Genomic DNA, 16,808 nt, shown 5'->3' with positions numbered 1-16,808 from the left:
GTGTTCCGGATTTTGAGAGAAAATTCTCTGTATGTTAAGGGATCAAAATGTCTTTTTGGTGTACAGAAGATTTCGGTTTTGGGATTCATTTTGTCCCCGTCTGCTATTAAAATGGACCTGGCCAAGGTACAGGCTATTTATGATTGGGTTCAGCCCACTTCTCTGAAGGCTCTTGAGAAGTTTTTGGGTTTTGCTAATTTCTACCGTAAATTTATAAGTAATTTTTCTGTTATTGTTAAACCTCTGACGGATTTGACCAAAAAGGTCGCTGATGTGGTAAATTGGTCTACAGAGGCAGTGTCGGCATTTCAGGATCTTAAGCAGAGATTCACTTCTGCTCCGGTTCTACGGCAACCTGATGCTTTACTCCCATTTCAGGTGGCGATAGATGTTTCTGAGATTGGTGCAGGGGCCATTTTGTCTCAAAGAGATCTGGTAACCTCTAAGATGAATCCCTGTGCCTTCTTTTCTCGAAAATTTTCTCCATCTGAACGTAACTATGACGAGGGGAATCAGGAATTATTGGCCATGAAGTGGGCATTTGAAGAGTGGAGACATTGGTTGGAGGGAGCTAGACATCAAGTTGTTTTCCTCACCGATCACAAGAATTTAATTTATCTTGAATCAGCCAAGCGCTTGAATCCTAGACAGGCTAGGTGGGCCTTGTTTTTCACGTGTTTTAATTTTGTGGTCTCCTTTCTTCCTGGCACTAAGAATGTTAAGGCGGACACCCTTACTAGGAGTTTCTTTGCGGATTCTCTTGACGTGATCGAGCCTACGACCATTCTAAATGAGGGTGTAGTTCTTTCCGCCATCTGTCCTGATTTGAGACGTGCCCTGGAGGAATTTCAGGAGGATAAACCTGAACGACGCCCTATGGGAAACTTGTATGTCCCTGACCAGTAGAGGAAAAGAGTAATGTCTGAAATTAATTGCTCCGTGTTGGCTGGTCATCCAGGTATCTTTGGTACCAGAGATTTGGTGAGTCGGACTTTTTGGTGGCCTGCCTTATCTCGTGATGTCAGGAATTTTGTGCAGTCCTGTGGAACTTGTTCTCGGTCTAAGCCCTGTTCTCGTTCTAGTGGTTTGTTGATGCCCCTGCCGGTGCCCAGGAGGCCATGGACCCATATCTCAATGGATTTTATCTCTGATCTACTTGTCTCTCAGAGAATGACTGTTATTGGGTGATCTGTGATAGATTTTCTAAGATGGTCCATCTTGTACCACTCCCAAAGTTGCCATCTTCTTCTGAGTTGGTGCCCTTGTTTTTACAAGTGGTTCGTTTGAACGGGATTCCTGAGTATATTGTGTCAGACAGAGGGGTCCAGTTTTGGAGGGCTTTTTGTTCCAAACTGGGAATTCAGTTGTCTTTCTCCTCTGCGTTTCATCCTCAGACCAATGGGCAGACTGAGAGAACAAACCAGATGTTGGAGTCCTATTTGAGATGTTTCATATCTGCTGATCAGGATGATTGGGTCTCATTTTTGCCCTTGGCCGAATTCACGCTAAACAATAGGGCTAGATCCGCCACTTTGATGTCTCCTTTCTTTTGTAACTTTGGGTTTTATCTTCGATTTTTCTTCGGGGCAGGTAAAAGTTTCTGCCTGCCCAGGTGTGGATTCTGTGGTAGAGAGAATGCAGCAGATTTGGGACCCAGCAGTGGATAAGTTGTCCCACTCTCAGGAAAAGGCCCAACGGTTTTCCAACCGGCATAGGACCAATGGTCCCCGGTTTAAAGTGGGTGATATGGTTTGGTTGTCCTCAAAATATATTCCCTTGAAGGTTGCATCTCCAAAATTCAAGCCAAGGTTTATTGGACCTTATAAGATTTTGGAAATCCTTAATCCCGTTTCTTTTCGTTTGGCTCTTCCAGTTACAGTTAGGTCCATATATATTTGGACAGAGACATTTTTCTAATTTTGGTTCTAGACATTACCACAATGAATTTTAAACAAAACAATTCAGATGCAGTTGAAGTTCAGACTTTCAGCTTTCATTTGAGGGTATCCACATTAAAATTGGATGAAGGGTTTAGGAGTTTCAGCTCCTTAACATGTGCCAACCTGTTTTTAAAGGGACCAAAAGTAATTGGACAGATTAAATAAAATGTTAATTTCTAGTACTTGGTTGAAAACCCTTTGTTGGCAATGACTGCCTGAAGTCTTGAACTCATGGATATCACCAGACGCTGTGTTTCCTCCTTTTTGATGCTCTGCCAGGCCTTCACTGCGGTGGTTATCAGTTACTGTTTGTTTGTTGGCCTTTCTGTCTGAAGTTTAGTCTTTAACAAGTGAAATGCATGCTCAATTGGGTTGAGATCAGGTGACTGACTTGGCCATTCAAGAATATTCCACTTCTTTGCTATAATAAACTCCTGGGTTGCTTTGGCTTTATGTTTTGGCTCATTGTCCATCTGTAGTATGAAACGACGACCAATCAGTTTGGCTGCATTTGGCTGGATCTCAGCACACAGTATGGCTCTGAATACCTCAGAATTCATTCGGCTGCTTCTGTCCTGTGTCACATCATCAATAAACACTAGTGACCCAGTGCCACTGGCAGCCATGCATGCCCAAGCCATCACACTGCCTCCTCCGTGTTTTACAGATGATGTGGTATGCTTTGGATCATGAGCTCTACCACGCCTTCGCCATGCTTTTCTCTTTCGATCATTCTGGTAGAGGTTGATCTTGGTTTCATCTGTCCAAAGAATGTTCTTCCAGCACTGTGCTGGCTTTTTTAGATGTTTTTTTTTAGCAAAGTCCAGTCTAGCCTTTTTTTTTGTTGATGCTTATGAGTGGCTTGCACCGTGCAGTGAACCCTCTGTGTTTACTTTCATGCAGTCTTCTCTTTATGGTAAGTTTGGATATTGATACGCCTACCTCCTGGAGAGTGTTGTTCACTTGGTTGGCTGTTGTGAAGGGGTTTCTCTTCACCATGGAGATTATTCTGCGATCATCCACCACTGTTGTCTTCCGTGGGCGCCCAGGTCTATTTGCATTGATGAGTTCACCAGTGCTTTCTTTCTTTCTCAAACTGTAGATTTTGCCACTCCTAATGTTGTAGCAATTTCTCGAATGGGTTTTTCCTGTTTTTGCAGCTTAAAGATGGCTTGTTTCACCTGCATGGAGAGCTCCTTTGACTGAATGTTTCCTTCACAGCAAAACCATTCAAATGCAAGCACCACACCTCAAATCAACTCCAGGCCTTATATCTGCTTATTTGAAAATAACATAACGAAGGGATTGCCCACACCTGTCCATGAAATAGCCTTTTAGTCAATTGTCCAATTACTTTTGGTCCCTTTAAAAACGGGGTGGCACATATTAAGGAGCTGAAACTCCTAAACCCTTCATCCAATTTTAATGTGGATACTCTCAAATGAAAGCTGAAAGTCTGAACGTCAACTGCATCTGAATTGTTTTGTTTAAAATTCATTGTGGTAATGTCTAGAACGAAAATTAGAAAAATGTTGTCTCTTTCCAAATATATATGGACCTAACTGTACGTTTAAGTTTCATAAAGTCTTTCATAAATCTTTGTTGAAAAGGTTTGTGGAGCCAGTCATTCCCATGGCAGCGCCCCCTGATCCTGTACTGGTTAAGGGTAATTTGGAGTATGAGGTAGAGAAGATATTGAATTCTCGGCTGGCTCGACGGAGACTTCAGTACTTGGTCAAATGGAAGGGTTATGGCCAGGAGGATAATTCTTGGGTCTCTGCTTCTGACATCCATGCCAAGAGATTGATTCATGCTTTTCACCGGGCCCATCCTGATCGGCCTGGTGGCGTGGATGAGGGTTCGGTGACCCCTCCTCAAGGGGGGGTACTGTTGTGAATACTCTTGCTCGGAGTTCTGAGCCTAAGCTCCCTCTGCTCCCTCTGGTGGTTGCTGAGAGTAGTGGAGTTGACCAGATGGATGGAAGTTCCCCACCTGACGACGATAATTGGAAACCTGGGATTACTGGCTGGGAGCTTATAATTGAGCTGGCTGCTCTTGGGGGTTGCTGGTGATTTCCTCAGTGTGCATTTGGAGCTCTTTTGTCCCCTGCCTGATCTGCATGGTTCAGCTAAGTATTCTTTTGCTAATCCTTTGCATCTAATCTGGTTGTGTCTTTTTTTTGCTTTCTGTTTTTCTTCTAGGGTTCAGCGTGCTCCCTGCTGGGGGCAGCGCTGGGCCCTGCTTCATATGTGGCAGCTTGTTCAGTCCCCTATTATGTTAGTATCTTTTTGCTTGCTGCCAGTTTATACCAGAGTGCTGATCTAGCGGGGATGAGATCGTGTGATCTCAGGTTTTTTGTATATCAGTAGTGTTGGACTTTTTCATGGTTTTGTGCATGATTGCAGACAGTATCTTTTCTATCCTGTCCTGTCTAGACAGCTTGGGCCCCACCGTTTGCTCAGTCTGTTCTCACCCTGTGTTTTTGTGTCTCATCTTGTCTCACCTACAATATATGTTTGGGGCTGTCCATTCCTTTGCCGATCTGCTCCGGGGCAGTTTAGATTTCATCTTTCGGTCTTTAGGCTTAGTTAGTCCTCCGGCTGTGACGAGGCATCTAGGGCATCGTACGAACGCTCCACGGCTACTGCTAGTTGTGCGGATAGGATCAGGGGTCTGCAATCCACTTAGTTACCAACCTCTCTGGTCTTCTGGTGGCCTATACTGTTCCTGCCATCCTCCTCTGTGACCCATTCATAACAACACTGAGGTCTCACGACCTCTCCCCCACTATATCAGCATTCTGGTGTGAATTGGCAGCAAAGCAAAAGAGACTATTATAACACGGGACTGAACAAACTGAAACAAGCTGTAACGTATGGAGCGGGGTCCAGCACCGCCCCAGCAGGGAGCACTCTGAACCCTAGCAGCAAAGCAGAAAAAGGCAAAACCAGATCAAATGCAAAGGATTAGCAAATTAACAACTTAACTGAAAAATGCAGGATCAGGCAGGAGACGGCAGACCTCAAAATGCACAGGAAGAAACTAAATCACCAGCAGCAACTAAGTGAAGCCTGCTCACTTAAATTCTCCCAGTCAGTGACCCCTGATTTCCAATCATTGTCGTCAGGTGGCAGACTTCTGTCAACCCCGGCAGCTCCACAACCCGCTGTAACCACCAGAGGGAGCCCCGACTAAGAAGTCAGATCAAGAGAGTTAACAACACCTATCCTTGTATGCATGGCTCCTCATCCTTATCCTTTTAAGCATTGCTTCCTCATCCCTATACTGGTATGCATGGCCCCCATCCCCTATTCTGTTATGCATGGCTCCTCCTCTCCTTCCTGGTATGCATGCCCCCCTCATCCCTATCCTAGTATGCATGGTCCCCTCAAAGGCTTTGGCCTCAGCTGCCAGCTCCTGCCATGTGTGACCCGCTGCTCTGCCGCTGTCGCTTCCCCTCCATCTTATGTGACCCTCAATCGAGTATAAGCCAAGATGGGCGTTTTCAGCACTAAAAATGTGCTGAAAAACTTTGCTTATACTGTAGTGTATACAGTAGATATATGCAGTATACCCTCTGAGGCTATATAGTGGAAATTTACAACCTGGGTAGCACTGTGTGCTTACAAACCAGAAGAACCTGTCTGCTTTATAGCACCGGAGCCTCTGTTCCTTGCCATCATGTGACTGACATCTTGTGTGTGGTTGACTTGGTTTGGTGGCTTATCAGACAGATGGTAAAAACACCTACTATATGTCATTGGAAATAATATGCTAAATTCTGGAAAAGCATATGCACAACACTGCAAATAACAGCAAGCAGCAGTGCTGTGTGTGCACAGTGCGTCTGTCAGCACATTGAATATTAATGGGAGAAAGCTTACATTCACATAAGCTTACATACAGTCATTGGCAGATCAATGGTTAAAGGGAATCTGTCAGCAGGATTTCACACCCCACACTATGTATAAGCTCATGTAGCTATTTTAGATGCGTTTGTATTATTACGCAAACGAGACTGAAAGACTATGGTCGATCTGAAGCATCTATGACTCCAGCTCTATTCCCTGCCCAGCTCTGCCTGGTAGTGTCTGTGCTGTGTGACTTCAAGCAAGGAGCCATCAGCCAAGCAGGAGGAGCTGAATAGAGCTGGAGTGACACAGGCATCAAATCTACAGCCTTATTTGCATATCAGTTCAAATGTTCATTTCTCAGTAATGGAGATGGCCATGTACAGATATTACTGGACTTGTCTTTGATAGAGCTACTGTACATGTACATGGGAACAGTTTGGGGAGAGGGGAATCATGCTGACAGATTCCCTTTTAAATTGCACCAAAATTCCCAATAATCCAGTGTAAACAGGTGCAGCCATTGGCAATAATTAATTTGTTTTTCACATTCTTACCTTCCATGATCACCTACACTATATTGCTTGTAGACAGTAAATTCACTCGTGTAATTTAATCGTTCGTATTGGACATAGTCAAAGATAAGAAAGCGCAAGTGATTGTGTCAGAATTCTAAAAAAGAATGCAATTGTAAAAATCTTTCCAATCGGCCCCCATTCTGCATTCTACCATTTATCTGCCTGCGTACAAGAAGCCTAAGGCTATGTTCACACGTTGCATTTTTGCTGCTTTTTTAATGCAAATTTTCAGGTGCACTTTACAGCACCAGCAAAGTCTGAGATTTGAGAACTCTCATGCACACAGCTTGGGGGTTTTTTGGTTTTTTTCTGACTGTTTTGTCAAATAGTTTTTTTTTTTTTTGCAAAATGCAGCATTCAGTGTTTTCTCAGAATTTTCTCACCCATAGAAACCAAACCTGGCATCAGGTTTTGCTGCATTTTTGGTGCCAAAACCTGAAGAATTTGATTCAGATTATTTTTTTATGCAGTAAATTGTATCACCATGCACAAGAGGCAAATGCACCCTGACAAAACCACAGTAAAAAAGCGCAGCAAAATCTGCTTTTTTGACGCTGCTTCTTTACTGCCAAGAGAGCAAGTTTTGCTGCAGAAACAAAGCAACGTGTGAACAAAGCCTTGGGATACTATGCGTCCAGAATTGCTGCATAATTACTGTTCTTATTTGTGTAGGTGTTACTCTGTATCACTTATACGTCTACGTTTGAGCTGAATGGCAGCTCAGTCCTGAAGATTGCGGAGGTAAGTGATGGCAGATTTATTTATGCTGAGCTATTACTAAAACTACCTTTGTCACCATTCACACTGCTCGTCTGTTTCTTGCTGCTTGCATTGTAATATTGTTATGCATCTTGTATTTAACTATTTACTAACGTATTGACGAGCGCAGCTATCCTTATAGGAAGCGTCATTTTAGTGCAACACATAACGTCAGTATGAAGGTAAAATGTAGAACTCCCATAAATTAAAGTCTTTTTCATGGTCTGTTGTTATGTGACAATGTGAAGTACGGCCAAGTTACTTCAGGACACTAGCGATCTACTACATTATTATTATTCATGTTTATAGCGCCATTTATTCCATGGTGCTTTACATGTGAAAAAGGGGCATACAAAGACAAGCCCAATAAACATGAGCAATACAAGGCATGCACAAGTACAGAGGGAGAGAGGACCCTGCCCGCGAGGGCTCACAGTCTACAGGGGATGGGTGAGGATACACTAGGAGAGGGTAGAGCTGGTCGTGTGGTGGTTCAGTAGACTGAGGATCACTGCAGGTTGTAGGCTTTCCAGAGGAGCTGGATCTTCAGGGTCCTTTTGAAGGTTTCCATGGTATGTGAAAGTCTGATGTGTTGGGGTAGAGAGTTCCAGATTATGGGGAAGCACGGGCAAAGTTTTGTATGCGGTTGTGGGAATAAGAGATAAGAGGGGAGTAGAGAAGGAGATCTTGAGAGGATCAAAGGTTGCATGTAGGTAAATACCGGGAGACCATGTCACAGATGTATGGAGGAGACTCATTGTGGATGGCTTTGTATGTTATAGTTGGGTTTTGAACTGGAGCCTCTGGACAATAGGAAGCCAGTGAAGGGCTTGGCAGAGAGGAGAGGCTGGGGAACAACAGGGCCACAGGTGGATTAGTCGGGCAGCAGAGTTTAGGATAGATTGGAGTGATGAAAGAGTGCTAGAGGGGAGGCCAGAGAGTAGTAGGCTGCAATAGTCTAGGCGGGAGATGATGAGGGCGTGCACAAGCATTTTCGTAGTTTCTTGGTCAAGGAATGTACAGATCTGGGAAATATTTTTGAGTTGGAGTTGGTAGGAGGAGGCAAGGGCTTGGATATGTCGCTTGAAAGAGAGCGCAGAGTCAAGGATCACCCCAAGGCACCGTGCATGCGGGACTGGGGTAAGTGAGCAGCCATTGACGTTGATGGATAGGACTGGTGCAGGGGTAGAGTGAGATGGTGGAAAGATGATGAATTCTGTTTTGTCCATGTTCAGTTTTAAACACCAACTTACAAGTATAATGTGAATAAGGGTTACCTATAACCGACTAACTGAAAAAAAGCCCTATTAAAATATAACTTTTATTAAGTACAAAAATAACAATATAAAATTGCACATATGTCCCCTATTATAAAACCTAGTAAAAAACGGGCTATTGTATTGCTGGAAAGAGATAAGCTATAACAGTTAGACCAAATCTAACAAGCTAAATCTGCCAATCCAATCATATGGTCAGAAAAACCTGAAACAAAGCAGTTAAAAACTGCAAAATACTATTATAGCCCAAAAACCTCAAAAAAAGGAAAATCACCAGATACTGACAACAATAAGCCCATTCATGCAAAAAAACAGTACTCGTGAGAGTGTGTGGACTATATCTGAGGAATGATGTTATCATGGACCTTATGGCGATCATTACGAAGGAGTATATATTCACAGATAAGTACTGTTTTTTGAATGAATGGGCTTATTGATTCCATTGATTCATCATTGTGTTTAATGGGCAGTTTTATATCTGGGTACTTGATGTGACAATTTATATATACTTCATGTACATAACATAGTGGTTTTTGGGAAAGGGCATAATTTGCTACAAATTTATATGTGACTGGTTCTACTGTGTGTGAGTGTTATGCATCTATTCAGACTGTCTGGACTTTCTACCTTTCCTCACATCCATATATGATTGTATAAATCTGCTTTACTGCATTCATGAAGATATTCTAAGCAAATGGATACAGGCCGTCTGGCCCTCTGTTTCTAATCTGTCGTCTTATAGGATGATATAGTAGATTAGGGATAGCCATCGCACGGGGGCGCCATTCTCGTATTTCTTAGGGTGCCAAGCTCCGCACCTAGGTAGGTGTTCAGATAGTCATTTTGTATAGGGCCAGGTCACTCTTTTTCTTCACATCGGCTGAGTGAAATTGTTATCAGATGGTAGCACGTATTATCAATTTTTTTACATCTTCTTTATGTCCATTTCCCTTTTTTTCCATTTTTTGGGCTATAGTAGTATTTTGCAGTTTTTAACTGCTTGGATTCAGGTTTTTTTGACCATATGATTGGAATGGCAGATTTAGCTGGTTAGGCTGGAGTCACACATAGCAACTCACCAGCGATTCTGACAACAATATCAATGTGTCAGGATCACTGGTGAATCGCTTTGTGATCGCTGGTGAGCTGTAAAACAGACAGATTCACCAGCGATCAGCACAGCGCCGCCCAGCGCCCGGCGTCGCTGTGCACGTTAGTAACCAGCGCGCTGATGCAGGAAGCTGGTAACTGACGTACACATCGGGTATCCAAGGGACATGCGTCCCTAGATACCCGATGTGTACGTTAGTTACCAGCTCCCTGCATTAGCGCGCTGGTAACTAGCGTACACATCAGGTATCTAAGGGACGCACGTCCCTTGGATACCCGATGTGTACATTAGTTACCAGCAGATCGCTGGTCTCCCGCCTGTCACACGCAGCGATGCGTGGTGGCCAGCGGGAGACCAGCGACCAGAATAAAGTCCTGGCCTTTCCTGCAGCGATGAGCGATACCGGCAGGGGGGCCGGTCGCTGATCTCTGTCACACACAGCGATCTCGCTGGTGAGATCGCTGTTGTGTCACAAAAATTGTGACTCAGCAGCAATCTCGCTAGCGAGATCGCTATGTGTGACGGGGCCTGATTTGGTCTAACTGTTATAGCTTATCTCTTTCCAGCAATACAATAGCCCTTTTTTTACTAGGCTTTATAATAGGGGACATCTGTGCAATTTTATATTGTTATTTTTGTACTTAATAAAAGTTATATTTTAATAGGGTTTTTTCCATGTTCAGTTTTAGAAAGCGAGCAGAAAATAAAGATGAAATGGTGGACAGGCTTTGTGGGATTTTGCTCAGTAAGGAGGTGATGTCGGGTCCAGATAGGTAGATCTGCTTGTCATCGGCATAGAGATGATACTGCAAACCGTGGGATTCTATGAGCTGTCCAAAGCTAAAGGTGTAGATGGAGAAGAGTAGGGGTCCTAGAACTGAACCTTGGGGAACACCGACAGATAGGGGTGAGGTGCGGAGGTGGTGTGGGAGAGGAAGACACTGAATGTCTGGTCTATTCAATATGACGAGATCCAGGATAGGACCAAATCTGTGATGCCAAGAGATGAGAGAATCTGAAACAAAAGGGAATGCTCTACAGTGTCAAAGCCAGAAGACAGGTCCAGGAGGAGGAGGACAGAGTAGTGTTGCTTGTTCTTGGCAGTTAGTAGGTCATTGGAGACTTCAGTTAGGGTGGTTTCAGTTGAGTGATGCGGTTGGAAGCCAGATTGTAACCGGTCAAACAGGGAGCAGGAGGAGAGGTGGGAGGACAGTTCAAGATGGACATGCTGTTCCAGTAGTTTAGAGGCATAAGGGAGAAGTGATATTGGGTGATAGCTAGACACTGATGATGAGTCAAGGGAGGGCTTTTTGAGGGTGGGTGTGATTGAGGCTTGTTTGAAGGATGAGGGGAATACACCGTTTGTAAGTGAAAGGTTGAAGAGATGTGTTAGGGCCCCGTCACACATAGCGATGCACCAGCGATCCCGACAATGATGTGACCTTGTTAGGATCGCTGGTGTGTCGCTATATGATCACTGGTGAGCTGCCAAACAGGCAGCTCCACCAGCGATCAGCACCAGCGACAGGAGGGTAACAAGCGACGCACGTCGCTTAATTACTCACTGTGTAACCTTAGTTACCAGCGTGCTGGTGCAGGGAGCTGGTAACCAAGGTACACATGGGGTTTCCAAGCAGCGCGTGGCACTTAGAAACCCCTATGTGTACCTTGGTTACCAGCTCCCTGCACCAGCGCGCTGGTAACAAAGGTACACATCGGGTTTCTAAGCGCTGCGCGCCGCTTAGAAACCCTGACGTTTACCTTAGTTACCAGCGCGCTGATCGCTGGTCTCCCGCCTGTCACACGCAGCGATGCGTGCTGGCCAGCGGGAGACCAGCGATCAAAAAAATGTCCTGGCCATTCCAGGATGATCAGCGATAATCGACAGGGGGGCCGGTCGCTGGTCAGTGTCACACACAGCAATCTCGCTGGTGAGATCGCTGTTGCGTCACAAAACTTGTGACTCAGCAACGATCTCGCTAGCGAGATCGCTATATGTGATGGGGGCTTTAGGGTTGGGATGAAGACTGTGGCGCGAGGTTAGGGATGAGGTGGGACGGGAGTGGGTCAAGCGTGCAAGTGGTGAGATGTGATCTTGAAAGCAGTGTGGATATCTGATCTTCGGTCATGTTAGAGAAGCTGGTTTTGGAAGAATAGGGCTGAGCAGTTAAGAGGAGGGTCATTGGGGGCTGTGGGCCAAAGCTTTCTCTGATATTATCGATCTTCTGCTTAAAGAAAGATGCAAAGTGTTCAGCAGAAATGAGAGAAGAGGGAGGGAGGAGATGTTGGGGGACGGAGGAGAGAATTGAAAGTGTCAAAAAGCTGTTTAGGGTTGCGAGACAGGGAGGATATTAGAGATGAGAAGTAAGTTTGTTTTGCGGCAGTGAGCGTGGACTTGAAGCTGGCAAGGGACTGCTTGTATCTGAAAACGTGCTCTGCAGAATGGGATCTCTTCCATCTCCGCTCAGCAACCCTGGAAGCCTGTCTCAGTTCTTTGGTCAGGCTGGTCAGCTAGGGTTGCCTGTTGATTTGTACAAGTTATGGTGTGCGTGAGGGGGGCGGCTGAATCTAGTGTTGCTGTTATTGTGATGTTATAAAAAGTGGCAGCAGTATCTTTGTCATGTAATGAAGCTATGTCTGTAAGAGGGAGAAAGGACTCAGAGTGAATGGAAATTGAGGTGTTTGAGATTTCTGCAAGGGTGGGTGAGTGAGTTTGTGGAGTGGGGGTTGCGCACTAGGAGAGGAGAGGGAAGAGAATGTCAGTAGGTTGTGGTCAGACAGGGGGAGGGGCGAGTTAGTGAGATTAGTAAGGGAACAGAGGCGGGTGAAGGTAAGGTCCAGCGTGTGGCCATCTTTGTGAGTGGCCGCCGAGGACCATTAAGTGAGGCCAAAGGAGGCAGTCAGGGATAAAAGTTTAAAGGCAGCTGAGGTGGAAGTGTCGATAGGGATGTTGAAGTCACCCATGATGATAGTGGGGATGTCAGCAGAAAAGAAATTAAGTAGTCAGGTGGTGAAGTGGTTGAGGAAGGTGGAGATGGCTAGTACTGTGGGGCAGTAGATGACAGCCAGCTGGAGGTTGGAGGTGGAGTAGATGCGGACGGAGTGCACCTCAAACGAGGGAAGAGTAGCGGAGGGTGGGAGTGGTATTGGGATAAAAGAGTAGGCAATGGACAGGAGAAAGCCAACTCCTCCACCACGTTTGTTGCTGGGGCAAGGGGTGTGAGAGAGATGGAATCCGTCATAAGAAAGTGCAGCAGGAGAGGCTGTGTCAGAGGGGGTGAGCCAGGAGGTTTCAGTGATGCCAAGGAAGGAGAGTTTGTTAGTGAAAAGAGGCCATGGATATAGGACAGTTTGTTGCAGACAGAGCATGCGTTCCATAGTGCTCCAGATAGAGGGACTCGGGGAGTGGGGGCTGGATTAATGGATATGAGGTTTTCATGATTTCGAAAATTTGTACAGGGTCGTGACAGGGTGTTAGAAATGAGTGTGGGGATGTATTGAGGAGGGCCAGCATTTGGGGACATGTCACCAGCAATGAGGAGTGGGAGGAGGATAGGACATGATGTGGCCATGCGTGTCTGGAAAAAAAGGATTGTATGTGGAGGAACAGTTCTGAGGAAGAGGTGAGATGGCTGGGGAGGATGGAAGGAGATGTGACTAGTTCCTTACTAGGTGGAGGGATTACAGGAGATAGTAAGAAATAAAGTAGTATGGGGGTGAAAGTGAAAAGAAACAGGAACATTGTAGTGGTTTTATATCCCATTACCTTAGTCAATTCCAGTCCAATTCTAGTCTAATTCAAAGTTTTGTACTTAAAAAGATGTACTGTATTTTTCACTTTATAAGACTCTCCGGATTATAAGACGCACTACAAATTTTGAGGAGAAAAATAAGAAAAAAATATTTTTTAATAAAATGGTGGTGCTTCTTATAATAATCCTTGCATCTTATTTCTTACTGGGGTTGGTGGTTGCGGTGTAGCGGGGTCCCAGGCTTGTTGCTGGAGGAGGCAGGCGTGGAGTGATGCTGCAGGCCGCATTCAGGGATGAGGGGGGCTCTGATGTGTGTCGCTGCTGCAGGGGTCTTGTGCTGCTGCAGGGTCTTGTGCTGCTGCCGGGGTGTTCGGCGGTTGCTGGCCGGTGTCTCCAATGCCCAGCGGTGTGTGTGCAGTGCTTCAAGTCAAAAATGGCCGCCAGCGCTTGCGCAGGTGGGATCTCGGGACCCAGCTCACGAGAGATGAAATCTCAGCGCTGAAATCTCATCTCTCGAGAGCTAGGTCCTGAGATCCCATCTGCGCAAGCGCCGGCGGCCATTTTTGACTGGAACCACTGCACACACACAGGGAACCGAGGAAATGCCGGGGCTCTGGCCTGTCGCACAATGTCAGCAGAGCCCCGGGCAGCACCGGGCACACACGCAGCACCGCTGGGCATCATAGACACCCGCAGCATCGGCCAGCAACCGCCGGACAGCCCCTGATCATGGCCTATGGTAAGGCATGTCCGCTTTGTAAGACGCACCCCCATTTTCCCCCCAAATTTGGGGGAAAAAAGTGCATCTTACAAAGCGAAAAATACGGTACTTTGAAAGATGCATGGATCAGACTTATGGGTCTGAATATATATTGAGTTAAGAGCAATCAGGCTTGAGGGGGCGGTGGGTGAGAATAGTCAGACCAAATGAACAGAGTTAGGGTTTGTGCACACGTTGCGGATTCTTCTGCGGATTTTTCCGCACGGATTTTGCTAAATCCGCAGGAAAAATGACCTGCTTTTTACCTGCGGATTTAATGCAGATTTTCTGCAGATTTTGTGCAGATTCCACCTCCGTTTTTACACCTGCGGATTCCTATAATGGAGCAGGTGTAAAACGCTGCGGATTCCGCACAAAGAATTTACATGCTGCGGATTCAAATACCCGCAGAAAAATCTGCAGCATGTGCACAGCGTTTTTCATTTTACATTGATTAAAATGGTACTGTACACCGCAGGAGAATCTGCTGCGGATCCACAGCAGAATCCGCAATGTGTGCACATACCCTTTGGCCACCCACAAGTTTTGTGACGCAACAGCGATCTCACTAGCGAGATCGCTGTGTGTGACACTGACCAGCGACCGGCGGCCCCCCTGCTGATTATCGCTGATCGTCCTGGAATGGCCAGGACATTTTTTTGATCGCTGGTCTCCCGCTGGCCAGCACGCATCGCTGTGGGAGACCAGCGATCAGCGCGCTGGTAACTAAGGTAAATGTCGGGTTTCTAAGCGGCGCGCAGCGCTTAGAAACACGATGTGTACCTTGGTTACCAACTCCCTGCACCAGCGCGCTGGTAACTAAGGTACACAGTGGGTAACTAAGCGACGTGCGTCGCTTGTTACCCGCTTGTCGCTGGTGCTGATAGCTGGTGAAGCTGCCTGTTTGGCAGCTCACCAGCGATCATGTAGCGACAAACCAGCGATCCTGACCAGGTCATATCGTTGTCGGGATTGCTGGTGCGTCGCTATGTGTGACGGGGCCTTAGACAAAGGTCATAAAAGAGAGGGAGGGGTAGGAGTGACCACTCAAAGATATGCTAGAGTACTAAATCAAGAGGAGTGAAACAGATCGTGGCAAAAGAAATGATAGGTAGGAACACATACCACTCCACGCAGATAAGACACTACATAAGACACTGCGGTTTATCTCCTGGGAATACGAAAACATTGGGCTTTGGGATTAAACAGTATACATGATTCTTTTCTCCCTGACTTCATCAGTTGGCGAAGAGTTGTGCGGATCCTCTACACATTACATGATTGGCTGGCACTGATAAAATAGGTAATTAGCGGTAATCTGTGGCTCGGCCACAACATGTGTGGCCACTAACACTACTAAAAAGCAAAGAAAAGGACTTAGTTGTACTGCAGCTGTCGTCTTGCTCACAAGAGTGTCTATATCATAATGAGAAAGACCTTTGGGTCATTCTCCTTACTTTTATTTCCATGAAACATATTCTAATAGAGTTTTATTTTTTTATACACATGGTCTTCTAGCCTAGGTATTTATAACGTTTTCTAGAAGAAATGCGGCTTCCTATAACGGATGTGATGCGCTTTACAGATATATAGGAATGGTCTGCCTCCAGTACACTGTATAGAGTTTATGCATTTGAGACCATATACCTGCTCCAGCCACAGAGCTCTACTTTGTTTCATGAAGGAACTATTACGCCTTGGTCTCTAGTTAGTACTAGCATATATTTATGATTGTGTGCGTGGCTCCATTTTTCCACATCTCATATCTGCGTTTCATGTGTCAGTTTTCCTCTTTGTGTTATGCTTTTACTGCTTGTGGTTTTGCTCTTCCATCTGTAGTTGTGTTTGGCATGCCATAAAAAAGGATCCCGTCGCTTGCATGAAATAATACGAGAGTCCATTGCACACGTCCTAATTGCTTTATGCCATCGCATTTTCCTTGGCCCCTTGCAGCCCACTGCTTTTTTCGAGGTATCCTGTTATTTACTAATGTACTAATGTATGTATGTGGATAAGTTACTTTTATTTATTCATTTATCTGATCTCCCATTATATCAATAGAGAGAGTTTACATAAAATTAAGGTCTTGTATAACCCCTCCCTATACATATGCTTCCTTTGATATTTTGCATTTTAGCCTATTACTTGTGTATGTGACCGTATTTACACCGAGACACAAGACTGATGCACTGCCGGATGCAGCAGCCCCCAATGATAAGCGCAGGGGCAGCACATGTGAAATATACTGGGGAAACAACCACACTCATGCCTGCCTTTCATCTCTTATTTTTCATTTTTTTTGCACGGTTCAGCTAGGCCCTTTTAGTGATGGCTTGGGGAATTAGTTGTGGGGTGTACTTATATAGTGCTGGGCTGCCCGCCTGATGTAATAGTATTGGTGTCACTAATAGTCTGTAAGCCAGACACTGTGCAGTACATGTGCGGGTGACTGGCGCCCTATACAAGCCTTATTATTATTTATATAGCGCCATTAATTCCATGGTGCTGTACATGAGAAGGGGGGTTACATACAAAGTTATAGATATCGTTCGCAGCAAACAAACTTATCTACATACATTTGTAATATTAGGCCTCCACCCGTCCATGACTGTTAGGTGTGTGAACCGTGGTTTCATCGGTAATTTTCACATGTGCTGCCTCTGCCTTTATGAGTGGGGGCTTCTACATCCTGCGCTGCATTAGTATAGTGTTTTAGTAAGCATGGCTGCCCTTTTTCTCTTTTTTTTTATGTCCTTTTTTGTGAATCCTATAATAAGTGG

General features: G+C 45.4%; 1 protein-coding gene across 3 annotated transcripts in view; it reads left to right on the top strand.

Annotated features, from left to right (window-relative positions):
* The window catches only part of ARFGEF3 (ARFGEF family member 3), a 157,074-nt gene that overhangs the window by 47,867 nt on the left and 92,399 nt on the right, over positions 1 to 16,808 (top strand). Inside the window, exons 5-6 of one of the 3 annotated variants that reach the window (XM_073575730.1) lie at positions 7,042 to 7,110; positions 15,868 to 15,999. The exons of 1 other annotated variant lie outside the window; for it this stretch is intronic. In XM_073575730.1, coding sequence (XP_073431831.1) covers positions 7,042 to 7,110; positions 15,868 to 15,999 — 201 coding nt within the window. The remainder of the gene's footprint in view (positions 1 to 7,041; positions 7,111 to 15,867; positions 16,000 to 16,808) is intronic. One more of the 3 variants, XM_073575731.1, reaches the window with a different exon arrangement.

Source organism: Dendrobates tinctorius, unplaced genomic scaffold, assembly GCF_039654945.1.
Source record: "Dendrobates tinctorius isolate UK_male_01 unplaced genomic scaffold, ASM3965494v1 ptg000046l, whole genome shotgun sequence".
NCBI classification, from domain to species: Eukaryota; Metazoa; Chordata; class Amphibia; order Anura; family Dendrobatidae; genus Dendrobates; species Dendrobates tinctorius.
The sequence above is the reverse complement of the archived record's forward strand: the minus strand, read 5'-3'. Positions and strand labels throughout refer to the sequence as shown.